The following is a 27,911-nucleotide window of genomic DNA, read 5'->3' as shown; positions in this document are numbered from 1 at the left end:
TTCATGTCTCACTTTATCAAAAGCCTTTGAATAATCAATGAAACAAACGAACAAGTTTTTTCCCATCTCTATTGCGCGTTCGGATAAGATTCTCAGAATGAAAATGGCATTTCTCGTTCCTTTGTCAGGTGTAAAACCCTACTGTTCCATTGATACTTTGCCAGCTGTTTGACCACGTATCCTATTAAGTAAGATACGCATTAATAACTTTAACTCATCAAACTGATAAGTATTTGACTCATCAAACTGATAGTTCTATGAGATTCACACTTGTTAGTTCCAGGAGTCTTCGGTAAAGCTATGAATATCGATTTACACAGATATTCTGGGATTTTTCCCTCGTCATAAATTTTATTCAACAGAAATGTCAAATATTCAATGCCAAAATCCTCTAAAGCTGCTATCATCTCTATTGATATGTCATCTGGTCCTGTAGCCTTTGACTCCGCCATGCTGTTGATGGCTTTAACAACCTCCTCCCTTAATATTATGTTTCCTTTTTTGTTGTGTACGATGCTTCGTTCAGCTCGACCATCTTCAAAAAGACCATTCAAATATTCTTGCCATCTACACGCTATCCCGCCTTGGTCTATAATAATGTTACCATCTTTGTCTTGGATGCATCCTGATCGTGTTGTCTTCCTTCGCCCTGTTATTCGACGCACCGTATCATGCATTTTTTGAGCATTTACTTTTTCTAGTTCTTCAAGCTCTTGACATTGTTTTTGGTAGAACGTCTCTTTCGCATTACAGCATTTTCGTCTGATAATCCTATTGATGTTTCTATATTCGTCTGTGAAATGTCCGGAGAGTCTTCTGGCGTCCATTAGTTCCAAAATATCTGCAGTCATCCACATTTGCTTTTTTATCTTCGGTACAGTGGGTATCACTTCACGTGTAACTTGCCTGATAACCTCGCTAAATTTTTCGTAACTCTCCTGAGCCTCAGTAAATTCGTGAATGTCGGGGAAAAGTTGTTGGACAGAGTCTTTGAATCTGTTACGGATGTCACTTTTTTTCAGTGCTGTAAGATCTAATTTTGACGTGGCAACGCGTCTCTTCAACTTTTGTAATCTCAAACGGATTGTTGCGACAACGACAGAATGGTCACTGTCACAATCTGCCACGGGGTAACATTTAACTTGTGTTACTGAGTTACGGTATAGTCAATTTGTCTTTTTGTGTGGTCGTCAGGACTTCTCCAGGTCCACAGACGTCTTGGATGGTGTTTAAAGTAAGAATTTGTGACAACTTGGTTGTTAGCTTCGCACCATTCAGCCCATTTATCTCCCCGTTTGTTTTTCGTACCAAGGCCATGTGCACCTATAACGTTTGGTTGTTTACCTTCGCCCAGTATAGCATTTAAGTCACCAATTACGAATACAATCTCATGCGCTTTACATTGTTCATTCAATTGTTTGCAACGTAGTTAGATTTATTCACATGCTGCAACAGTTTCGCTTCCCCAAGAACCGTCGGGCCTTTTTTTTCAATATTCTTGACCGCCAAGTTGTAACCGGGTCCGAATTCCGGCCCCAAACCCAACTTTCTTCAAACAAAACTAAAAATTGGTTTCCGTGGTGAAATTTCGACACAAATGTGGCAAAGTGTAAAGTCAGGTCCGAATCAAGTCTGTTTTATTCAAACTTAAGCACAAACCTGCCCCCAAAAGCCCGTCATGACTTATAACTCTGCTTGTTCTTATAACCAGTGTTTCATACCGGAACGGAACGAAACCAAATAACGTTATTCGTTCTGAGCAAATCATTTATTTCGTTATTACGTTCCAGACCGATATTTTCATTTCGTTCCGGTCTGACCGAAATAAATTTATAACGGTATTTTTCGGTATTTCGGTCTTAACAAAAGAACATTTCTTTGTTGTCTTTACAACTATTAAGCGAAAAAAGAAAGAAAGTTGCAACACACAAGAATTATTGTCGGTGGTTGTTACGTCACATAAAATTTGTCAATGATGGTCAAACGGATGTAAATTGTAGCATCTTCAATTTTTATCATAGACTTGCTTAGCCTAACGGCACAAAATATTTGGCAGTTGTTACATGTCAAATGTCCAGAACGAAATACCGTAATAAAAAATAACGGTATTCCGTTCCGTTCCGGTATTTTGAATATTTTTTATTTCGGTATTTCGTTCCGGTATTTGAGCCAAAAATTATTTATTTCGTTCCGGTATAACGTTCCGTTCCGTTCCGGTATGAAACACTGCTTATAACTGACTTATAACTGTAACGTAGATTTATTTATGCATATTCTGTGACCGTTTCGCTTCTCGACAAGCCGTCGGTGAAACGGAATTTCCTTAAGTCCGCGTGTTTGTGCAAACGGGAAGTAAGAAATGTGTGACTGACATTAACATTTGGGAAACACCAGAAACCCGATTCCACAATAAATTCTGCACTGTCAGTTATTGTCTCATAATTTACATTGTTTTGGTGAAAGTTCGGTGGATTCCAATGTATTTATAACCGCGTATGCAGGATATGGAAATGTGTGATTGACACTACCGTTTGCAAAACGACAAAAACACAATTTTTTGATAAAAATCAATTGATAAATTTTATTATTCCATTTACTTATATCAATCAAAACACAATTTCTGCGAATTCCACTATTTTTTTAGCTTTTTGGAGAGGATATAGGACATATGTGATTGACGTTGGTGTTTCTGATATAAGAGAGACCAGCCGAGATTCTCGCTCAAATGGAATTACTCAGTCTTGTGTTAAGTCATGCAGCTGTGTTTTATCAACCAAAATCTAAGTTACATCGGTTTAACCGTCAAATAATAGTAAAAAGGTGCTAGGTACATGAGTGTTGCAGTTGAATAAAACGCTTTTGGTACACGGTACTGTAATCTGCTTACACTAGTTAGAAAAAAATATCAAAAAATACTGACACAGAGTGTAAAGTCAGGCCCGAATGAAGCCCGTTTTACAAGAAATCTATGCCAGAACCCGGCCCAAAAAGTCCAGACCGACTTACAACTCTGCACGGTACTGTTGGTTCGCTCGGTCCCGATTAATAAAACATTGTTAAAAAATCGTTATACGCATACTGTAAAAACAAACTAAGACCTTATTTGAACGGTTGTTACATAGAGATCATAGACATGCTGTGGTTATTGTTTCTATTGTGTTTCATCGGATGCGCGGAAGGTGAATGTCCGGGTGAGGATTTCAGTCTCGCTCCTCGACCTTATACAAGTAAGTTGAAATTACGTAGTTCATAAAGAACGATACAAAAAATCTGAAAGGGGCAGTAAGAGATTACCAGTTATTGATACTAAAAACAATTTAAGCAAATTTAATATTTTAAGCCTGTAGACCAGGGTTGCACCACCTGCAGGCGCGGATATAAATTTAAGAGGTCAATTTTATGTTGCAATGTTTGTGCTGTGATTTTACTAGAAATTCGGATTTTGTAACTGGGGGAAAGGTTACTTAAGAGATACAAAGGTTATTTTGCAGGCCAAGCACACATTAATAGACGAACGTATGTAAAAAAATGCCACGTGTAAGAGCGGATAGGGTTGGACGCAAAGCTTTTCACATTATAAACTTACATCTGGCAGACTAAATCAGGCGCGCACAACCTTTTCAAATCGACGGGCGCATCACAGCATTCACAGGTTCTTTTATTACAAACGGCCTCCATTTCAAATTACAGTTGATAAGTAATATGATTTTTTAATATCCTGTCTCCTTGCACCTAAATTCGGATTCGAAATTTTAATCGATCTTAAGATTTTACCAAGCGATTTGCGAATCACTTTTCCATGTTTATGCCTCCACCATAAATACCGTTGTGCTTTGTTTTACGCTGTTTGCATATCATAAGCATATATATGTCCGACGTATACGTAATTGGCTTGTAAGATGCCTTCACAGCTCTCAAAACCATTCCCATATTTGTTTTAACTCCAAATGTCTAGCCAAAAAGTTACATAACTACAGGACAAACAAATATATTTTTATGAACGTTTGCGAGGGCGCTCAAGTTTGTATCCGGAGAAACCAGTTGTGCAATCCTGGTCTAAACCATTGACCGTCGTAACTTTACTTATCATGTACGCCTCAAAATTGATTTACCACAGAACCTGAAAATGTCCCGGTGTGCGAGAAACCGTACCGCGGTCCCAACTGCACCTGCCCTTCTTCAATGTTCGAATGTGCTTGTCACAAGTTTAGTCGATGTGGGGACAAACCAGGATGTATTGAGATGTCGAAGGTAAATAACGGAGGGAACGACTGTGGTGATTGGAGCGACGAGTTAAGTGAGGTTTGTCCTAAAGGCAAGTTTCAGTGTGACTGCTTCAACGCAACTTGTAAAGGTGTTGTTGGGTGTGTGGGGGAGTGGTGGCAATGTAATGAAAGGATAAATTGTTTAGATGGCAGTGATGAAGTTAATTGCACCTGTCCAGCTTATAAGTTTGAATGTCCTTGTTACAAAACAAACAACTGCACAAATAATTTTGGTTGCATCTACAAATACAAGCAATGTGATGGAGATAATGACTGTGGAGATTGGAGTGATGAAGTTAATTGCACTTGTCCAGCTAACAAGTTTCAATGTGCATGTGTTGGAACAAAACAATGCAAAATCGGTACAGAGGGAAGTTGTATTGACCGATCATTGTTATGTGATGGAAATCGGGACTGTTTTAATGGTAGTGATGAGACACATTACACATGTAACTGCTCCGGAGTTTATGCCAGATGTCCATGTAATCCTGGTAACAAACATTGTCCATCTACTGGCAGATGCATACCTGTTGACTGGATTGGTGATGGATTAAAGGATTGCTATAATGGAAGTGACGAACTTTGTTCAGTTTACAACTTCACATGTCAATCTTGTACAATGTTTGCAACAATTTGTAAGAGTGAACAACTTGCCAGGTTTCTTGTTCATTCCACAGTTCCAGCAGAGTGCATTACAGTAATCCAACCATCATGTGCTGATGACATCAACAGTTGTGAAAGCAAGAATGTGATTTGTGTCTCTTCAAACTGCAAAAAAATAAAAATAAAATGTCAGAATTATTTCATTTGCGAAAACAAAAAAATCATAGTTGGAAGTGATTTTTGTGACGGAGTTAGTAGTTGTAGTGACAATAGTGACGAAATCAAGTCAGGTTTTGGGTTTAAATGCTCTGGATCAACAAGACAAGGTGTTTGTGTTTTACCTCAAGCCAATGTTTACGATTCAGTGGCTCAATGTTCTGATAAATCTGATCTTTGTTTTGTCAATGGACAGTTCAAATGTTTTCAGTGTTTAGATAAAAAGTTAATCATATCACCCAAGCAAGTTTGTGACGGTATAGTGGATTGCTTTGATATGTCAGATGAGTGTTTGTGTCTAAATCAAAGTTTGTGTAATGATATAAGGGGTACTTGTCCATCAAATCAGATGCATTGCCAAAATAAATCTGTATGTTCAGTTCAAAGTGGAAAGTTGTGCAATTCAAACGTACAATGTGTTGATGAAATAAACACAAAATACTGTTCATCCTCAAATAATTTGGAACAGACTCAGTGTTTACCTGAAAACTTTAAAGGCCTCGGACTTAACGAAATATTTAAGTGTGCGAGAAATGACAACAAACTGTTAAGGAGATGGTTTCAGTATTATCTAAGTATGGGAATTGAAGTCAAATTTTTGTTGAACTCAATATGTGATGGAAAAGTTGAGGACGAAATGTGGTTAGGTGGTGAAGTGAATTGTCCAAATATGTTTTATTGTTTCTCGAAAGGAGAGATTAACATAAAAAGCACTCAGGCGTGCGATGGAAAAGTCGATTGTGACGACGGTTCAGATGAATTTCCTGAACTTTGTAATGAAACCCGGTTTTATTGCAAAAGCAAAGATGTGATTTCCATTTACAGAAAAACTGTTTGTGACGGAATTATGGATTGTGACAATGAATCAGATGAAAGCAAATGCCGTTGTCAAAACAAAAGGTTTTATTGCAAAAACAAACAACCTTTGTCGGTTGAATGGAAACTAGTACAGAATGGAATTAGCGATTGTTCAGATGGAAGTGATGAATGTGTGAACTTGGCTGTGACATTTGCAGATGTCAACGAAATGGTTGCCAATCCAATATACCGAGCAATTTTCTGGATAACTGCTCTGTTAGCTTTGGGAGGAAATTTGTTTGTGTTCATTGCAACTGCTCACAGTTTATGGAATGTAGACAGAAACAAAAACGTTTTCATCAACACTAGTGTTTTTGTTCTAAACCTCTGTTGCTCAGATTTTCTCATGGGAATGTATCTGCTGGTTGTTATAGTGCATGGAGCTCAATTTTCTGGCGGATACTGTTTGTTTGATAAGGAGTGGAGATCAAGTAGTTTGTGTTCTGCACTTGGAGCACTTGCTGTGGTTTCTTCTGAAGCATCGGCCATGACTATGACAGCAATGACCACTTTTCGCCTTGTATCAGCCTTTAAACCATTTACAATTCGAAGTGTAGGTGTTTGTAATGTTTTATGTGCTGAATTGTGTTGCTGGATTTCAGCTGTTGTTTTGGCAACTATTCCGTTACTAAAAGTCACTTCAGGATATTTTACAACTGGTGTTTGGTTTCCAAACAACTTTTTTGGAAATGATTTTGTTTCAAGGGAAAACATGTCACTTCTTGCACAAAGAATTACTGGTGTGGAACCAGAAAGATGGAACGATGTGAAACAAACTATCAAGGAAACATTTCCTCGCAACCCAATCAAAAAGGAGTTTGGATATTATGGAGAAACAAGTGTGTGTATGCCACGTTTGTTTGCCACAACCGGTAAATTTGCTAGGGAATATTTAACTTTCCTCATCACAATCAACTTCCTTATGTTCATGTACATGGTTGTTGCATATGTTCTCATCTACAAACAGACCAACCGCATGGAAGGATCCAGAAACAATGATGTCAGCTCCAAGATGCAGAAGAGAATCTCAAGATTGATTTTGACCGACTTCTGCTGCTGGATTCCAATTAGTGTCATGGGATATTTGAGTATTGGAGGAATCAAGATGCCACCGGATGCTTATGTATTAAGCGCTTGTCTGTTGCTTCCAATCAACAGCGCTCTTAATCCCTTGCTTTACTCTAGAGCAATAGAAGATCAACTTTCCAGGGCAAAGAAATGGCTAATGGAGAAATTGTCCGTTCTACGGGCATCTACAAATCGCTCATCGGATTTAGCTGTGAGATACAACGCTGGTGCAGATGAAGAAGGCGACAGAGTGATTGAGATCGTTGGATGAAAACAACAAAATACACTTATCAAATAGTAAACATCCCAATATTATTGTTGCAGTTTTTATGCGTTAAATCATGTTGTACTTGATCTGGTTTTCATCATGTAAATATGCTTGTGTAAATATGTATTACATAAAAATTGAAACTATGATGTCCAAGTATTGTGAATAGGTGAAGGTTTAAACTAAGTTCTATGATGCAAAGCAAAGTTTGAAAGCAAAACTAAGTGTTACATGGAAACAAAAGTATTTAGGGCTTCAACAAGATTTACAATCGAAAAGCAGTGTTAAATTTAACACCCAAAAATTCCTTTGGTGGCACATATAACAACTTTGTAGTTAAGAATAAGCTTTGCACCAAGATTGGAAGAAACAACAAGGTTTAGTGAAAGTAGACAAGTTTTCAACATACATAACTTGCTTGTACAACGGTGCATAAGCATCGGCAAAGTATAGAAGAGCTACACAATGACAATTAAACGATCACTTAATCGTTTATAATCAAGGCTGTTGCATTATGACAGGTTGCCTGGGATTTGAACCACTAACCTTGCAAACAATAGGAGTAGCACTAACGTAAACAAAAAATCTGTTTCGAAATATCGTGGCCCATTAGATATAAAAATGGACATAGCAAACGTAAAACAACTTTAATTTACTTCGCCACATGAAACCGGAGCAGCAAATTGCACTAAAACAATCACTCAACCCGAAAAAGCTGCAACGTTTCAATGTTTTATTATCTAGTCAACTTTTAAACAAACTGATACCTTTTGAAGGAGTTATTCTGCGAAATAAACAGCTTGTACAACAAACAGTTAAACTCACATAGTTCGATGTAAGACAAACAGGGGGACAAAACAACCTCCCTTGTAACTCATTCCTTCTAAATTTTGAGGTTAAACTATTTTGCTTGTGAAAGCAGTATCTCGGTAAAGGCTGTGTAGTAGGGCGATGGCACAGGTTTTACGATAATTCATACGATACCTCCAAAAAGAAACCAAAATATCCACGGTGGCCGCCCCCGTGCTTGACAAAATCAAGGTGACGGCGTCACCCCGCCACCGCCCACTCGGCGCCTGTGCCTACCATGAAGCTGACATGTGCAGCATACAAAGCAGGCAACGGTGCTTGTAATTCGTTATAGGCGTTTTACGGATTCACCAAGCATTACCATATTGCAAGCATGCAGGCAGGTGCTTGTGATTCGACTTTGGGCGGATTCACCACAGAGCCTGTAGCTCAGTTGGCGCAAGTTCCGAAAACACTCCTGTCGTGGGTTCGAATACCACCGAAGCGTAGATTTACTTAATGACTGCCTGATTGGGTATCACGCCTTCTATGGGCCTGGGCGTACTAGTTTATTTGCAAAACTCTTGAACGTTGCAATAGACATTTAGAACAGCTGTGTACAAAAAAAAAACAAGAACAAATATCTCGTTAAATAGTGTGAATCACAAAGTCTTTTGTGTATTCAGATTTTCCTTACAATTTAGATGTTCCATCAATTGTTTGTGTTACTTTAGCGAAACAATATTTTACTTTAACGTAAAAATGTTTTACGTTGTGAGAAAAAAAACAATGCTACGAAATCCTTGGTCACATAGAATCAACCATAAACCCTTTTTCGCTAAAAATGCCTTGGCCATCATCTGTTGTAAATCCAAACCTAATCTTTGAAAACCTTGACTTGCTCCTTGACACAATCTTTCTAAATTTTAAGTTTCCACAATTGGTTAATTATCCAAAATATTTTTCATCAAGCATAGAGTGATGGTTAAAACAGAAACGAGAGAAGTTGCTAGGTGCTGTACTGCTCCGGATGTAGTGCTTTCCATTTCAACAGTTGGAGACGGTGCGTGGTCGGTGACTGTGTAGCTGTTGTTCTTGTTGATGATGTCTGAGTGGTCGAATCTAGTGACAACAAATAATACAAAATCATAACTGGGATTAGCCCTAAAGCGTTCATGCAGACCAGTGATCACGTGACACCCATTAACCAATCATATTAAAGGCGCTAAGCCGAAACAAGCCGGTCACCCGAGCATTCCTATATGGCACAGGCTGCAAATAAAAAGTCACCCACAAGATTAACGGAAAATAGTGGGAGAGCATCATCGCTCCGAGAGCAAAAAAGAGAAAAGTGCGAGCAGCGGAAAGAGCAGCGTCGCTTCCTCAAGCAGGATTTAATATAATGTATTTGAATAAATTAGGTTGGAACTGTGTAAACAGTCGAATATACATGTACACGAGGCAAGGACACACTGTCATTTACACCAGTGCTCTTCAACCTTTTTCGGTTTGTTGAACCCTTAAAGTTGTTGTGACGAACTCATGCACACTGTTCACTTAAAAGTGACTCCAGTCACATAATCAAGTTTATTGCTCGCTAAGCCTTGCCCTAGACACGCGCCGATCACGCACTTATGTCGTGGGCTGTTTGGTCTCGACGTACATTAACGGGCAGCCGCATTTTTGATCAAAAACTTTTGACGTAAATTAACGTCAATCCACACTCTGCGCAAAACGTCTTTTGACGTAGATTTACGTCAAACGCACTGAAAGTGTTAGACATTAACATTTTTTTTAAATACAGAGGTTCATTTACACATCAGCTAAAACCTGCATCGTTTTTCTCCTGAAGGTCAAATATTAATGGTTCAATAAAAGTTTGTGATGCACCCTTGTATACCTTTTCGTACTGGTGCACCCCATGCATATTTGGTGCACTCTAGACTGCGCACCTGTTAAAGAGCACTTTTTGGTGATTTAGGTGACAAAATCGTTACATAATAGGTGTTAGATTGATGATGAGTTGTTGACGTGTCCTTACATTTGTTTCTTAAATGACTTAACTATTAAACATATAACAATAGAGATAATACAATTCTAACTTGACAATAGCAAATGCAAAACTCCCCAATATCGCCTAAAATTTATTTGCATATGTGCGGCCTCATAAACTTCCGATTGTAGGTTGTATGACCTTCACCAAACACAAGGTCATTACAAAACATGCTTTATTCCTTAATTACCAGTGACTTCAATAAAACAAACGTTTGGCCATCAGTAATGGCCGTTACACGATATTTAGAATTTAAAACCAAATGATTGTCTTGTTCCTAGTGACGCGGTTATATTAAATCGGGCCCAATACCATATTTAGCGTTTGTAACAAAAGTAATCGTCTTGTCGTTGTAGCGTGGTTATAATTACTTCTTAAAAGCCCAATGCCACATTAAACCACGTATTAAATATGTAGGTAGCGTTTGTTTGTGCTAACTATCACGTAATTAGAAAGTTTATGGTACGCAGATTTGTGACAATATATATGGAACTGTTTGATTGACGATTCGACGAATGACAAAAACGTAATTGTTACATCGCAGGCTGGTCCAGCTATTTATTGATGTAACTTAACTCATCGAACTGGCGATCCCCTACTACGAAACTGATATGTGCAGCATACAAAGCACGCAACGGTGCTTGTGATTCCACTTGTGCCTGTGTAGCTCAGTTGGTGGAGCCCGAGTTCAGGAAAAGCTCCTTTCGTTGGTTTTAATCCCACCACGAGCTGGATTCTTCTACGCCTTGCCATATGGGAATGCATTACGAATTCACAATGCAGTATCAACTCAGTGTACTGTGCAAAAAACCAAACGCACCTTGATAAAGTCATAACAATTTTGCGGGCGCGCCGTGTGGGCGATTTGTTACATACCACAGCTCGACCAATCATTTCGTCAAGTTCGATCACGTGGTATTGTTTGACCAAAGAACTATATGACTGCATGTGAAATGTGAATGTAGCTCTTAAGGTTTTGTGGTCTGTGTTCCTTGACTTTGAGCGCCGTTAATTCTTACAATGGGGCTGCTTTTTGCCTTGCTTGCATCTAATGTGTTACTGGTGTCGTTTTGCAAGCGCAGGAAATAACCCGTCATTGAGCTCACATTCGAAGCCTTGTCACGCATGATGGAACACAGTGACGCGTTGCTATGAACGATAGTGATGTCACACTACCTGTTGACGTAGATCTGCCATCTATAGTTTTTGCACCTAGCTTTACTACATTACACCTCATGGTAATACTTGACCGTGTCTGTATCTTTTAACACTTTGTATGATGTTTTACTAATTTGATTTCTACATTTACGTGAAAGGGGAAAATAAGCTTGTATAAAGTTTACCAACACTTTAAACTGCTCGGTTTAATACAGGGTTAAGATGTATTACGACTTAAAATTAGATCGTACTCAGCTCCGATAGAGGATCCTGTGACGTCATAAGGACTGCAAAGAAAATGTATAGTAAGTTACAGTTGCACCATGAAAAGGAAAGTGTGTGCACCACATATTGTCAGATAATTAGTCGTCTTTCATTCCAAAGGCACCGATTGGTTTAATTAGACAAGTGTTAACTCCCACATAATTTACAAACTGATAAGTTCTCACTACACCAGTGGTTATTAACCAGGGGCCACGCGCTGTGTTCCGGGGGTCACGGGTGTAGATTCACCAAAAACATCCAATAAAAGCATTTTCTTTTTAAATTGATTCTCGAATTTAATCGACTATTTCACAAACCGTTAGTCTATGTTCAGGTTTTTTTACAATTATGGATTCTTATTTACTCTGTTCGACCTGTTTAAAGTCGAAATTAGTACCGAATTTCAACACGAGTTTGCCATTTACATTTTTAAGGGGGCCACAGGTCATACAGGGTTACTTGAAGGGGGGCCACGAGGCCCAAAAGTTACTCTTGCGGTTGAGAACCACTGCTCTACACCAGTGCTCTTCAACCTTTTATGATCTGGTGAACCCTTAAAGTTGTTGTGACGAACTCATGCGCCCTGTTTACTTAAAAAGGTTAACTTAGATTATAGCGATATGAAAAATCATTATGCATATCATCATGTCAATCAAACCGAGCGGAGCTCGCAAAAATTGCTTGAATTGCTACCAATACTCCAAGCATGTGTTCGCGAATTTTCTGTAAAACACAGGAGAAAAAGCTTAAACTCGATGTCCTAATATAACCCGACTGTAACACAGACACTATCAAACTTGGACACGGGGATAAAACATTAAAAAAAGTTTACCTTGGCTCACATCATTTGAAACCTACATCCTTTTTGTAATATCCTGACAGTCATATATTAGTAGTTTATTAAAAGTTTGTGATGCACCCTTGTATACCCTTTCGTACTGGTGCACCCCTTGCATATTTGGTGCACCCTAGGGTGCACCGTGCACACCGGTTGAAGAGCACTGCTCTACACCATTAGCTGGCCGTAGTTTCCATACAACAATACAAGTGAGCTCAAGTTAATATTACCATGCGGCAATTGCAGTGATAATTTGTGGATGTTGCATTTTTGTTGGCTTGTTTCGACGAGCTCGCTCAAATCTCGCAAGGAAGTCAAATTTATTTCCTGTAACAGTTAATTACGATCTATATATATTTTTATGTATTTTGTCTGCAGTAAACAATTGAAATCACAGTCCTTAACGCGGATGTATTTACTCCAGTGCCATAACAGTTTGTATTTTCTTTGATTAATTTTTGTTACGGTAAACAAAATCACATCACAGTTTAAGCGAAAGTTGAACCAGGAAGCAAACTTAATGCACCAACGGGTTAGTTCCCAGTTCGTGCTTCCGTGCATTGCCCCTCAATTAATATTAATTAGGAAGCAAGCTTCCTGTCGCGGTTAATTACAATGTATAGACATTTTAGTTTGGGAATTTTTGTCTGCAGTAAACGATTGACATCACAGTCTAAGCGAAGTTGAACCAGGATGCAACAAGGGGGTAGTTCCCAGTTCGTGCTTCATTGCATTATTGGATTCCAGGTTATTTATCTCCGTGTGGACGTGGGAAATATGAGACTGGCGTTGACTCACTCAACTTTTCTGGTAATGTTTATCTAAATCGTGGAACAAGCGTGTCCAATAACGCCTGGCTCCTAGGGGTTCTATCATGTAACGGTTACAGGGTCCCGGGAATTCTAAGGGTTCCGCAGTGCTTCTACGAGGTTTGTTGCAACATTTCAACAGGAATGATTGATGATATATTGTTACGAACAGTAACGCTCCATATGTACGCCCTCATGTACAGTCTAGATCAGGGGGCAGCTTTTTTGGCTTAATCGCCCTCTTTCATAGGCACTGGCTTAAAATCGCTCCTCATGAGATTGTTGTTTGTAAAAAAGTTCTGCCTCCTGAGCAGATGTGGACGGTTAGATTCACCCAGAAACTCGAAAGCTAAGTTCACAGTTAAAACCTAGTTTAATTGCTACGCCTTTTTATTGAAAACAATGGGGCATTACTCGGTAGAATCCTAAATGATACAAATACTTCGCAGTTTGTGAAAGCGGAACAAGTTTAAGGTAAATTTATAACCGTTGTATTTTGAAGTACAACCCGTCACCATACAGTGGCCTCTGTGTCTAAATAAATGCCCAAACCTCGCAGATTGGGAAGTGCTTGTAGGCCTATAGAAATATACCTTTCTTTCAAGATCACAAAAAGTACAAACAGCCCCCAGCAAACACAATGTATTTAAATAGCAGCATGTTTAAGCTGGTGCGTCCCTTATCTGGTGTTTGTTTGCAAGACGAATAATATCTGCTTGTAAGGTAAAGTTAGATGAGTCTCACAGTTTTTGTACATATTTATACAATCAGTACAACAGTTTGATCTAAAATCGTCCCCCAACTTCCAAAGTTGTATCCACGGTTTGCCCCACAGTGGACGAAATCGCTCCTATAAATAACCAAAAGATAAATAACCAATTGTGACATAATAACCAACGCCTCGTTACATGGGTTTTAATGAAAATAATATTTAATGGCTTAAAACGTATGCAAATTAGATACAAGCGGGTGTATCTGAGATATTAAACGATAGCGAACCACTTGGATAGCGAACAATGTTATAGTGGTTTAGGGCTTAAGGCTATTTGTTAAAAAACGAGTTATAAAGGTTAGATTAAAATTTGGTTTAGAACAGTTGTTGATAAAGTGATGGGAACATATATGTCAATTTGTATCGTAAAAGTGTTTCTACACACGAACCAAGGGGGGACATTGCACTATAGTAGGCAGAATTTGTTAAAAATTAAAGTTTTAATATGGTTAAGAATTATTCTGGATTTTTTTTTGCAACTTTCCAGTTACAACAATTCGGTTTATTATTGCCAAACATTGTAGAGAAGGACTCGCGTCGGCAGTGAACAAATGACGTCACAATGCTACCGAGAGTTATGTCAGGAAGTAAACTTTCTATGGTTAAAAGATTTCAGTATATATATAACCGTGCAGTCATAAAATATAGTCAGATAGTAAATGTGGGGCTGGTGGTCGCATTAGAAAGATTCAGACAGTTTTAGCATTCCGTTGTCATAATTTAAAAACAGCCTAATGCTTTAGTGTGCGCGGTAACAGAGTTGTAAACGGGTCTGAAATTGAAGCGCGAACCCGAATCGTTTTTAAGAAACCCTTTTAGGCCGAAACGTTGATTGAAAGGTCTGTACATTGAAGCCCCAGGAAAGTCCAAGACAACAAACACAAAAGACAATTCGTCTTAAATAAGATGATCAGGGCTGTTTGACATTAGGTCATGTCCAGCAACTAGCTACTGAGCTAGAAAAAATACTAATACAGAGTGTAAAGTCAGGCTCGAAACAAGTCCTTATTAAGAAATCTAAGCCAGAACCCGGCCCGAAAAGTCTGGCCCCGACAACAACTCTGCACGGTACTTTTGCTTCGCTCGGTCTCGATTAGTAAAGCATTGTTAAAAAATCGTTATACTTATACTGTAAAAACAAACTAAGATCTTGTGTTGACAGTTGTTACATAGAAATAATAGACATGCTGTGGTTATTGTTTCTATTGTTTTTCGTCGGGTGCGCAGAAGGTGAATGTCCGGGTGAGGATTTCAGTCTCGCTCCTCGACCTTACACAAGTAAGTTGAAATTACGTAGTTTATAAAAAAACGATGAAAAAAATCGGAAAAGGGGCTGTAAAAGATTTTCCATTACAAAAACTCTATATCGTCCGCTTAGCGACCAACGGATTAAACTAAAGCTTTTAAATTAAAGTTGTTTTTTTCATATTCTGCATAACTATACAGTTTAACGGTCGCACCATCTAACAACAAATAAGATTGCAGAAAGAGCATCAACTCTTGGTGGTTTTGAAAGACTGCCTTAGAGCAGTGGTTCCAAACTTTTGGCGCGACTCAGAATGTTTCCAAAAAAGGTGTTATGGTTTTTCGCGACCCAAACTCTTTAGAAAAACAAACGCCAATTGTTACGTCACACAGTAGAAAAAGTTTGTAAAATACCGACAGAAAACGCAAAGAGTTAAACAGTTATTTAAATGAACAGTGGGACTGGGTTAGGGACGAAACTTTACGTGAGTTTTTTCATTTATATTGTTATTATTATCAAGAAACTTCAGACCAACGCTGATAGTCCTAACCGCCAGCATTTTTTTTTCTTTTTCACGGGGTTCGAACCCAGGACTCTCCCGGGGACGAATCCCGATCAGGGTTTTTATATCTGTATATGGGTCAGGCGCGCCGGACCATTCGGCCAAGTTCCTGCCATCCGCCAGCATTTTTTAGCATTTTTTGCACAAATTACACTTAAAATATTTGCGTATGCCACCTACTGGAAATTATCATCTTAGCTACTGTGAGTTCTTACGTTAGCAGATCTACCGGGATACAAAGCATACGAGTGCGTGCCTTAAACCAGGGATGTCAAACACGCGTGTTATTAATAAAAATTGAGCGTATGATAAAAATGGTGTAAATTATAGCGTCGATTTTCTATTCGCCCCCTTTTTCAAACGCAAGTTTTCAGCTCAATTACCTCCATGCTCTTAGCACAGGGTAACCAGAAGTCCGGAATTAAAATCTGTGTCCCAAAATAATTTTCAAAAACACTCTATATGTCCGGAATATAACACTAAGTAGCTTAAACCACAATAGTTTTCACAATCCTTTTCATGGGGGACAAAAGGTTTACATAACATTCCAGTTTATAAAGGTTGTTTGTGCTGGTTTTGACTATACAGATAGTTATTAAAACCGTCCTGAATTTGCCTATGCCGATATGGTAACCCTATCCTAGCACAAATTGCAAACACCAACCTAACCAGACCACAAGTCACACAAGATTTGAGACAAAAACATAAACATTGCGGCGTTAATAGCAGTCTTGTCGATATTCAACAGACTCGAACAAGCGTATATTAGCCCCAAAAGTGGCGCAAAACCAAACAGTGAGCGATTGGACTGTAAAGCCGGTTAAACTTTTGTCCATGTGACTTTTCTTCTGTAAAACACTTTTTTCCGATTTTACCAACAGAACCTAAAAATCTCTCAGTGTGCGAGAAACCGTACCGCGGTCCAAACTGCACCTGCCCTTCTTCAATGTTCGAATGTGCTTGTCACAAGTTTGGTCGGTGTGGAGACAAACCTGGATGTATTGAGATGTGGAGGGTAAATGACTACAGGAACGACTGTGGTGATTGGAGCGACAAGTATAATGAGGTTTGTCGTGAAGGCAGTTTTCAGTGTGACTGCTTCAACACAACTTGTAAAGGTTATGTTGGGTGTGTGTTGGAGTGGCGGCGATGTGATGGAAGGATAGATTGTTTTGATGGCAGTGATGAAGTTAATTGCACTTGTACAGCTGATAAGTTTAAATGTGACTGTTACAAAACAAATAACTGCACAACTGGATTGGGTGGTTGCATCTACAAAAACTGGCAATGTGATGGATATAATCACTGTGGTGATTGGAGCGATGAAGTTAATTGCGCTTGTCCAGCTCATAGAGGGTTTGAATGTGATTGTTACAAAACAAAAAACTGCACATCTACATATGGTTGCATCGAAAAAGACTGGCAATGTGATGCAGTTAATAACTGTGGAGATTGGAGTGACGAAGTTAATTGCACTTGTCCAGCTCATACGTTTCAATGCGATTGTCACAAATCAAAGAACTGCACAACTACATCTGGTTGCATCCACAAAAACGAGCAATGTAATGGAGATAATGACTGTGGAGATTGGAGTGATGAAGTTAATTGCACTTGTCCAGCTCATAAGTTTCAATGTGCATGTGTTGACACAAAACAATGTGATATCAGTGTAGGAGGAAGCTGCATTGATCGATCTTTATTATGTGATGGAAATCGGGACTGTTTTGATGGTAGTGATGAGACACATTACTCATGTAACTGCTCTGGAGTTTATGCCAGATGTCCGTTTGATCCTGGTAACAAACATTGCCCATCTACTGACAGATGCATACCTTTTGACTGGATTGGTGATGGATTTAAGGATTGCTATGATGGGAGTGACGAACTTTGTTCCGTTTCCAACTTCACATGTCAATCTTGCACAATGTTTGCCACAACTTGTAAGAGTGAACAACTTGCCAGGTATATTGTACATTCCACAGTTCCAGCAGAGTGCAATGCAGTAATCCAACCATCATGTGCTGATGACATCAACAGATGTGAAAGCAAGAATGTGATTTGTGTTTCTTCAAACTGCAAAAAAATAGAAAACTTTTTCCAGAAATATTTTATTTGTGAAAACCAAGAAATCATAGCTGGAAGTGATTTTTGTGACTCAGTTAGTAGTTGCAATGACAATAGCGACGAAATTAAGTCAGGATTTGGGTTTAAATGCTCTGGATCATCAAGACAAGGTGTATGTGTTTTGCCACAAACCAATGTTTACGATTCAGTGGCCCAATGTTCTGATAAATCTGATCTTTGTTTTGTCAACGGACAGTTTAAATGTTTTCAGTGCTTGGATAAAAAGTTAATCATATCACCCAAGCAAGTTTGTGACGGTACAGTGGATTGCTCTGATATGTCAGATGAGTGTTTGTGTTTGAATCAAAGTTTGTGTGATGATATAAGGGGTACTTGTCCATCAAATCAGATGCATTGTCAAAACAATTCTGTATGTTCAGGTCAAAGTGGAAAGTTGTGCAATTCAAGCGTGCAGTGTGCTGATCAAATAAACACAAAATACTGTTCGTCTGCAAATAATTTGGAACAAACTCAGTGTTTACCAGAAAACGTTGAAGGCCTCGGAATTGATGAAATATTTAGGTGTGCGAGAAATGACAACAAACTGTTGAGGATGTGGTTTCAGATTCATCTAGACATGGGATTTGATGCCAGAGTATTGTTGAACTTAATATGTGATGGAAAAGTTGACCGCAACACGTTCCTAGTTGATGAAATGAATTGTCCAAATATGTTTTATTGTTTTTCAAAAGGAGAGATCAACATAGAAGAGAATGAGGTGTGCAACGGAAAAGTTGATTGTGACGACGGCTCAGATGAATTTCAACAACTTTGCAACAAAACTCGTTTTTATTGCAAAACCAAAGATAGGGTTTCTATTGACAAAACAACTGTTTGTGATGGAATTATCGACTGTGATAATGAATCTGATGAAAGCAAATGCCAGTGTGAAAACAAAAGGTTTTATTGCATAAATAAACAACCTTTATCGATTGAATCGAAGCTGATGCAGAATGGAATTCGCGATTGTGCGGATGGAAGTGATGAATGTGTGAACTTGGCTGGGGACGCGTTTGCAGACGTCAACGAAATGATTGCCAATCCAATATACCGAGCAATTTTCTGGATAACAGCTGTGTTAGCCTTGGGAGGAAATTTGTTTGTGTTTATTGCAACTGCTCACAGTTTATGGAATGTAGACAGAAACAAAAACGTTTTTATTAATACTAGTGTTTTTATTTTAAACCTTTGTTGCTCAGATTTTCTCATGGGAATTTATCTGCTTGTAGTTATAGTTCAAGCCACAAAATTTTCTGGCTCGTATTGCTTGTTTGACAAGGAATGGAGATCAAGTAGTTTGTGTTCAGCACTTGGAGCACTTACTGTGGTTTCTTCTGAGGCATCAGCCCTGACCATGACAGCAATGACCACTTTCCGTCTTGTATCAGCCTTCAAACCATTTACAATTCGAAGTGTAGGTGTTTGTAAAGTTTTATTTGCTGAATTGTTTTGCTGGATTTCAGCTGTAGTTTTGGCAACTGTTCCTTTGTTGAAAGTCACTTCAGAATATTTTACAACTGATGTTTGGTTTCCAAACAACATTATTGGAAAGGATTTTGTTTCAAGAGAAAACATGTCACTTCTTGCAGAAAGAATTACTGGTGTGAAACCAGAAAGATGGAACGATGTAAAACAAACTATCAAGGAAACATTTCCTCGCAACCCAATCAAAGGGGAGTTTGGATATTATGGAGAAACAAGTGTCTGTATGCCACGTTTGTTTGCCACAACCAGTGAATTTGCTTGGGAATATTCAACTTTCCTCATCACAATCAACTTTCTTATGTTTATCTACATGGTTGTTGCATATGTTCTCATCTACAAACAGAGCAACCGCATGAAAGGATCCAGAAGCAATGATGTCAGCTCCAAGATGCAAAAGAGAATCTCAAGATTGATTTTGACCGACTTCTGTTGCTGGATTCCAATTTGTGTCATGGGATATTTGAGTGTGGGAGGAATCAAGATGCCACCAGATGCTTATGTGTTGAGCGCTTGTCTGTTGCTTCCAATCAACAGCGCTCTTAATCCCTTGCTTTACTCTAAAGCATTAGAAGATCAACTTGTCAGGGCAAAGAAATGGCTAATGGAGAAATTGTCCATTCTACGAGCATCTACAAATCGCTCATCGGATTTAGCTGTGAGATACAACGCTGGTGCAGATGAAGAAGGCGACAGAGTGATTAAGATCGTTGGATGAAAACAACAAAATACACTTATCAAATAGTAAACATCCCATTAATATTTGTTGCAGTTTTCAAAGTCTTAAATCATGCTGTGCTTGATCTGGTTTTCATCATGTAAATATGCTTGTGTAAATATGCGTTTCATTTCAAAGTTATGAACAAAGTGTAATGTTTCAGAATTATTGTATTTGTTCAGTTTCAAAACTTGAGCTCTGTTGCAAACGTAAAGTTACTTACAAAAGTATTTTAGAGGTTCAAGATTTTTATCTATAAGCAAAATTCAAAGGTAATCACACTTTATTTGCTACTAGAAATATGCAGCTTTGTTCTAAAATTACTCAATCAACAGAAAATCTTCACATGACAACCGCAAAATGTTTGACTCTGGCCCAGGAATTTAAATAAACCAATTTTAAAAACATAAAAAAAGTTTCTGTTCATTTAAATCTATCAAACGTTTCATTTAAAACGTTGAAGGACAAGCTGCACGAAAAAAACAAACGTATTGCAGAGGGCGGTCAAGTTCCGTCGTACTTATTACTACAGAACTATCTTTCGCTGCAGATGTTTATGCACTAAAAAGAACAAAAACAGGTTCTATTGAGGTTAGCTGAGTGCAAAGGAAGGTGCCAATTGGACAAATATATACATGGATTCTTCTGGCACACTGAAAAAGTATAGTCTATCATTAAATATGAACATGCTTTTGGTAATTGCAAATTCTTTTTTTACCTAAAATGGCCAAACAACCGCACGGGAACCAAGTGATTTGTACCCAGTCCCATTATATCAACTAATTCTGGTTGTGGGAAACATGCTTTTGTTTTTACTCGTACGAATATTGTATTTTATGCAAATGTGTTTTGTACAAATCCATCTCAATAATTCTGCTGAACATATAAGTTGTATCTCCTACCTGACAGCAAATGGGTTGCACTAAAATGTTTTGTATATTATGATATTTATTGAAGCCGTCCGAAACTTTGCATGTGCAGATATGGTGACCCCAGTGTAATTCCTATCTGTACTTAAACAACCGTTCACAAGTATAACGAAAAAAGTGAGGGAGCAAAAACGAAGAGAAAAGAGAGAGCAGCGGAGCAAAAATGTCGCTACCTCGAGAAGCAAAGTTTAAATAGTATTAGGAATTATCTGAACAAAAAATCAGAGCCAGGAATTGTGTATAAAACATGACTACGTTTTGACAATTAATTTTGTCATCTGATTTTTTGCTTAGACTATTTAAAACCTTATCTAAGAGTATCTAAGTATTTGGAATTGTTTGCTTATTTTATAAATTCATAAGAATTATTTTGTAAAGATGAACATAAATTTATAACTGGGATCAGTCCTGAAGCGTCTATACACACCAGCGATTACGGCACACTCATAAAGAAATTATAGCACACCGGGCCCATTGAAGGCGTTTTACCGCCTCGTGAATTTATGATCCTCTTCTCTGATGCTGGTCAATCTGGCGATCCCCTACTACTGGTTGATTGTGAGCTGACATGTGCAGCATACAAGGCAGGCAAAGAAGCATATGATTCCCTTTCGGTGGTTTCACGACTGAGCCTGTGTAGCTCAGTTGGTAGAGCGTGAGTCCCGGAAAGACTCCTGTCGTAGGTACGAATCCCCCCGCAGGTTAGATTTTTCTAACCAACGCTTTGCCATATGGGAGGGATGCTTGGTGACCGGCCGATTCGGTATGGCGCCTTCAATGGGCCTGGCGTTCTGTGACTTACCCACAAAACATGTAGACCTTGCTATAGACATTTACAGTGGCTGTGCACGTAAAACAAGCATAAATGTCTCATTAAATGGTGTGAATCACAAAATGTTTTTTTGCGCAAAACCTGTCGTACGAAACGAAACTGTTGGAAACCCTCGGTCAAATACAATCAACCAGTAAACGCATTTTTTCACCAAAAATCTATTTGACATCATCAGTTCCATATTTAACATGATCTTAAGACTTTTACTTGTTACATCTTTCCATCGAACCCCCCACTTTTGATACAAGATAAACCACCATAACAAAGATGTGAACTGCCATGGAATTAAACATTTATTTATTAGTGACGTTATTTATGCAAATGTAACGACAAATCATGTCATCACATGTAATTCTTTATATTTAAATCACAACATTGCAAATTTTCCTAACTTTTAAGTTTCCATAATTGGTTAATTGTCTAAAATATTTTTCATCGAGCATAGGGTGACAATTAGGACCGAAACGAGAGAAGTTGCGATGAGCTGTACTGCTCCGGATGTAGTGCTTTCCATTCCAACAGTTGGAGATGGTTGCGTGGTTGGTGACTGTGTAGCTGTGGATTTTGTTGTTGTTGATGATGATGTCTGTGTAGTCAAATCTGGTGAAAACAATAATACACAAATTCATAACTGGGATCAGTACTGAAGCGTCTATGCAAACCAGCGATCACGACACACTCGTATAAGAAATCATAGTTCGCCAGACCCATTGAAGGCGCCATACCGAATCAGCCGGTCACCAAGCATTCCCACATGGCAATGCGTTGGTTAGAAAAACATCTAGCCAGCGGTGGGATTCGAACCCACGACAGGAGTATTTCTGGGACTCACGCTCTGTCAACTGAGTTCAATCAAGACAGAGGCGCTTAGCCAGGGTAAATTAGACATGCTTTGAGGGTAAATATGGGTAACTAGCCTACAACATTTCGTTTTAACACCAAAATCGTGGAAAACTGATTATTTCTGATGCAAATAAAGGATTCACTTATGACCTATACTGTCAAATCGTACTTTGCCCAGCCAACATCACATGATGTACATCGGTATGTGTGAGATTAATTAGTTACAAACCGGTTTGTTGGTTCCCAGCGAGCAAATAAGCGTCGTGTGTCGCCATCCTGTGGCCACTTTGGTGGTATTGAACGTTTCCACTCGTGTTCACGATCCCTTCCGCGTACAACAAGTGGAAGTTGCTGTTTGAAACATCCCACGTGACATTCTTCCCGCCAACCGACTTCGTTACGCTCATGGGACGCGAGAAAGTGCACGACAACATCCCATCAGCGAAACTTGTGTTTCCCATCACCTGCAGATTTCAACAAAACAATCGGTGATGACTTCATAGTGTTGTGTGTGACGTTAGAGGCAACTTACCGTTCCCACAATTCCCGGCGGATGATGTCCGACTAAATAGGCTGAATATATTTTCACATCGCTTGATGTAGGGCTGCTTCGAGCGCAGATGTACGCGTCATCATGTGGCCCCTGTGACGTAACAATACTTAAAATCGCTAGAGCGAACCAACCCACCTACCACAGCTTGGCTGCTCGAAATCGCTACAGCGAACGAACCCACCCACCCACCACAGCTTGGTTGCTTGAAATCGCTACAGCAAACAAACCCACCCACCATAGCTTGGTTGCTCGGAATCGCTACAGCGAACAAACCCACCCACCATAGCTTGGTTGCTTGAAATCGCTACAGCGAACAAACCTACCCATCACAGCTTGGTTGCTTGAAATCGCTACAGCGAACAAACCTACCCATCACAGCTTGGTTGCTTGAAATCGCTACAGCGAACAAACCCACCCACCATAGCTTGGTTGCTCGGAATCGCTACAGCGAACAAACCCACCCACCATAGCTTGGTTGCTTGAAATCGCTACAGCGAACAAACCCACCCACCATAGCTTGGTTGCTCGGAATCGCTACAGCGAACAAACCCACCCACCATAGCTTGGTTGCATGAAATCGCTACAGCGAACAAACCTACCCACCCGCCATAGCTTGGTTGCTTGAAATCGCTACAGCGAAAAAAACTCACCCACCATAGCTTGGTTGCTCGAAATCGCTACAGCGAACAAACCTACCCATCACAGCTTGGTTGCATGAAATCGCTACAGCGAACAAACCCACCCACCATAGCTTGGTTGCTTGAAATCGCTACAGCGAACAAACCCACCCACCATAGCTTGGTTGCTTAAAATCGCTACAGCGAACAAACCTACCCACCATAGCTTGGTTGCTCGAAATCGCTACAGCGAACAAACCCACCCACCATAGTTTGGTTGCTTGAAATCGCTACAGCGAAAAAAACTCACCCACCATAGCTTGGTTGCTCGGAATCGCTACAGCGAACAAACCCACCCACCATAGCTTGGTTGCTTGAAATCGCTACAGCGAACAAACCCAGCCACCATAGCTTGGTTGCTTGAAATCGCTACAGCGAACAAACCCACCCACCATAGCTTGGTTGCTCGAAATCGCTACAGCGATGTATCCTGTGTTATTTCCTTTCAACGTGAACTTGACCGAATCTTGACTTGGAATCCACTCAACACTCGCACAGTTCGAGTCGCAACCTTTCGCTACTCCGACATTCCACACCTCTCCTCCGTTTGTAAGATGAGTGATGTTGTCTTTACCCGACGTTGTCTCCTGTAGGTAAACGGAGTTATAACGATCAGCTCATGGGATCTCAAACCGAAGTTTGAAATCGAGGATTAAGTTTTTGTTTAAGATTGAAATCAGAATAATTACTCGTTTTATCTTTAACTCTTTTTTTACTCGGTTTACAAGTAACTTTTGCAAATTATGAACTCTATTTAACCCTAATCACTCGCACCACTGTGAAATATTAACTCCTATTTTGCTGAGTTGATAACCAACAAATTCTTATTTCGGTTTTCAATTTGACAGATTTGTTTTTAAAAGCAAGAGGCTTATGTAACCAAATATTTTGGTCATGCACAATTATGTGATTTTGTACACTTTGTTTTTTGATTTGGCATCGTCACGCGCATTTCTTTTCTCTTGTGTTATTTGGTTTGTGGCACGTTGTTAGCATTCCCTTCGTTTGCCTGTAGGGCCACACGAGTTGTGCTGATTGGCCTGGAACGCGCTGCTTTGCCAATCCAGCACTTACGAAAGCAACTTCTATTTTGTAAAAGAGGCTCTTTCTCTCGGTGGCACGGGTAACGCGAGGTGTTGGCTGAGGGTCGCCACGTGGTTATGTATTTTAGCGTACTATTATTGCTGTTGATTTTATAGTTTTAATAAAGTTGCGCCGCCGAAAATGAAACCAGTGCGCGGCATCTTTGGTTTTGGTGTTGAGCCGTTATTGCAGGGTTCGGGTGCAAATAAATTCCGTAACACTTACAAGCGCACTCTAGTGGCGACCAGGTTTAAACATGTTTTTGTTTATCAGCATAAAAATCTTACTTCTGATGTTGTAGACTGCAGTGGCACGGATGTAGTGGATTGTAGTGGTCCGGATGTCACAGATACAGGAGTGCTTGATCCAATGTCTGACAATTCAACAAACAGGTTGTGGTTGGAAAATTTATTTCTGTTGGATCAAGTTTCGTCAAAACTTATCAGGTTTAAATGAAACGACCACTGGAGGTCAGTAGATATGCATTGTTCAGAGTTTGAGTGTGTTTGAAATAAGTTTGGTATTTTTTGTTTAAATCTGCTAGTTGTTGGTTGTTGATTGACAATAGCTATTTACCGCAATTTTATTGCATGTTATCGTTCACAAAGCGAAATAACCCAAATAAATGCGCATAAAATCACTATGATTTCAATTCACTAAATTTGGAGCAATTATTTTTGAAACTCCTCAAGCAAATTGTGGGAAAACGTTTCCTGTAAATTAACTCAAGACGATTTGGTCCAACTTTTAAAAAACTTATACAACATAGAAATCATACTACCAGCAAATTCCCCAGCGAGCAAATAAGCGTCGTGTGTCGCCATCCTGTGGCCACTTTGGTGGTATTGAACGTTTCCACTCGTGTTCACGATTCCTTCTGCGTACAACAAGTGAAAGTTGCTACTTGAAACGTCCCACGTGACATTCTTCCCGCCAACCGACTTCGTCACGCTCATGGGACGCGAGAAAGTGCACGACAACATCCCATCAGCGAAGCTTGTGTTTCCCATCACCTGCAGATTTCGACAAAACAATCGGTGGTGACGTCATATTGGGTGTGTGACGTCACAAGCAACTTACCGTTCCCACAATTCCCGGCGGATGATGTCCGACTAAATAGGCAGAATATATTTTCACATCGCTTGATGTAGGGCTGCTTCGAGCGCAGATGTACGCGTCATCATGTGGTCCCTGTGACGTAACAATACCAAAGTCACCTTAATTTCCCTTAATGAATTTCCAACGAGCTACTTAAAATCGCTACAGCGATCAAACCTACCCACCATAGCTTCGTTTCTTAAAATCGCTAAAGCGAACAAACCCACCCACCATGGCTTGGTTGCTTGAAATCGCTACAGCGAACAAACCCACCCACCATAGCTTGGTTGCTCGAAATCGCTACAGCGAACAAACCCACCCACCATAGCTTAGTTTCTTGAAATCGCTACAGCGAACAAACCCACCCACCATGGCTTGGTTGCTTGAACTCGCTACAGCGAACAAACCCACCCACCATGGCTTGGTTGCTTGAAATCGCTACAGCGAACAAACCCACCCACCATAGCTTGGTTGCTTGAAATCGCTACAGCGAACAAACCCACCCACCATAGCTTCGTTTCTTAAAATCGCTACAGCGATCAAACCCACCCACCATAGCTTCGTTTCTTAAAATCGCTACAGCGAACAAACCCACCCGCCATAGCTTGGTTGCTTGAAATCGCTACAGCGAACAAACCCACCACCATATCTTGGTTGCTTGAAATCGCTACAGCGAACAAACCCACCCACCATAGCTTGGTTGCTTGAAATCGCTACAGCGATGTATCCTGTGTTATTTCCTTTCAACGTGAACTTGACCGAATCTTGACTTGGAATCCACTGAACACTCGCACAGTTCGAGTCGCAACCTTTCGCTACTCCGACATTCCACACCTCTCCTCCGTTTGTAAGATGAGTGACGTTGTCTTTTGCCGCAGAGTCCTGTGTTATTTTAGTTATTTGTTTAAAATTACAACACACTCTCAGAAATGCACAGTCCAATATAAAAACTTTTTAACAAACGCGTTATAATTGGCACCGAGAGAACCGACTGTACCAAACCAAATTAAGAGTTACAGTTGTACTGTACCTAACACTATTATTCTGATTGATTTAAGACAGCGGTTCCCAACCTGTGGGTCTCGACCCCAACTGGGATCGCCTGACAATTTGGCCTGGGGTCGCCTAAACCAGTGGTTCTCAACTCGTTTAAAGCCATGGACTACTAGCCCCAATAAAATAAACCCATTTCATTGTTAAGAAAAAAAAATACAGTCAATGTTAATGTATATATTTTACTATTTATATCCTCGGGGTCAACGCAACTTGGCAAAGGTTATCAAGGGGTCACTTCACCAGAAAGTTTGGGAACCACTGTTGTAAGATATTAGACTGGATTTTTACCTATAACTTAGTTTAAGTTTTATCTTTTTACTCACCCAAGTTCCTCTTTGAACTTCGTGAGCGATACATGGCACCAAAATCGCCAGAAAAATAGCTGCCCTCATTTTGTTGGTTCTATCTTCAACTTTGCCGGTTGAAATGTTTCGCTGAAAAGTTTTAACGCAACGGAACACAGATTAAGTAATGATTTACCGCAGTAATTATGTAAGTGTTGAGTATACATTACTTCAAGTGTTTGCTGTTTGCATCAGATGTGTGTGTTTGTTGGGCAAGTAACACGAAATGTGGGTCAGTTATTGGGTTAAGGCTCCGCACAAACTGTCTCAAATCGGTTCATGATATTTTCACGCGTTGAATGTAGTGCTTTTCTTAATTGTCAAAGCCTAACAAGTGACAACATATTGGGACACTTTTTTAGGCAAGAAACAAGTACTGAAAGAAGTTCGAATTAAAAAACAT

At 39.6% G+C, this 27,911-nt stretch overlaps 4 protein-coding genes across 4 annotated transcripts; 2 read left to right on the top strand and 2 right to left on the bottom strand.

The window, feature by feature from the left end:
* Nucleotides 1–209: 209 nt before the first annotated feature.
* LOC145218118 (uncharacterized) lies at nt 210–1,317 on the bottom strand. Its single transcript, XM_080085517.1, has 2 exons — nt 1,272–1,317; nt 210–1,120 (listed from the first exon to the last, which is right to left on the bottom strand). The coding sequence occupies exons 1-2, from the start codon at nt 1,315–1,317 to the stop codon at nt 210–212; spliced, it is 957 nt and encodes a 318-aa protein (XP_079941643.1).
* A 4,777-nt stretch (nt 1,318–6,094) lies between these two features.
* Nucleotides 6,095–7,320, top strand: LOC145218849 (G-protein coupled receptor GRL101-like). The gene has a single exon (XM_080086250.1). It carries the CDS (start codon nt 6,112–6,114, stop codon nt 7,279–7,281), a length of 1,170 nt encoding a protein of 389 aa, XP_079942376.1. The 5' UTR covers nt 6,095–6,111; the 3' UTR covers nt 7,282–7,320.
* An 11,535-nt stretch (nt 7,321–18,855) lies between these two features.
* On the top strand, nt 18,856–20,124 carry LOC145218914 (G-protein coupled receptor GRL101-like). Its single transcript, XM_080086322.1, has one exon. The coding sequence runs from the start codon at nt 18,924–18,926 to the stop codon at nt 20,091–20,093; it is 1,170 nt and encodes a 389-aa protein (XP_079942448.1). The 5' UTR covers nt 18,856–18,923; the 3' UTR covers nt 20,094–20,124.
* A 2,124-nt stretch (nt 20,125–22,248) lies between these two features.
* Nucleotides 22,249–27,585, bottom strand: LOC145218667 (uncharacterized). The gene is made up of 9 exons (XM_080086072.1): nt 27,488–27,585; nt 26,799–26,990; nt 26,091–26,201; nt 25,792–26,023; nt 25,298–25,383; nt 24,320–24,514; nt 23,230–23,340; nt 22,927–23,161; nt 22,249–22,454 (listed from the first exon to the last, which is right to left on the bottom strand). The coding sequence occupies exons 1-9, from the start codon at nt 27,554–27,556 to the stop codon at nt 22,267–22,269; spliced, it is 1,419 nt and encodes a 472-aa protein (XP_079942198.1). The 5' UTR covers nt 27,557–27,585; the 3' UTR covers nt 22,249–22,266.
* Nucleotides 27,586–27,911: the final 326 nt, after the last annotated feature.

This window comes from Phallusia mammillata, chromosome 3 (genome assembly GCF_965637545.1).
Source record: "Phallusia mammillata chromosome 3, kaPhaMamm4.hap1.1, whole genome shotgun sequence".
Lineage (NCBI taxonomy): Eukaryota > Metazoa > Chordata > Ascidiacea > Phlebobranchia > Ascidiidae > Phallusia > Phallusia mammillata.
Note: the sequence above shows the minus strand (reverse complement) of the source record. Positions and strands in the feature narration are given on the sequence as shown.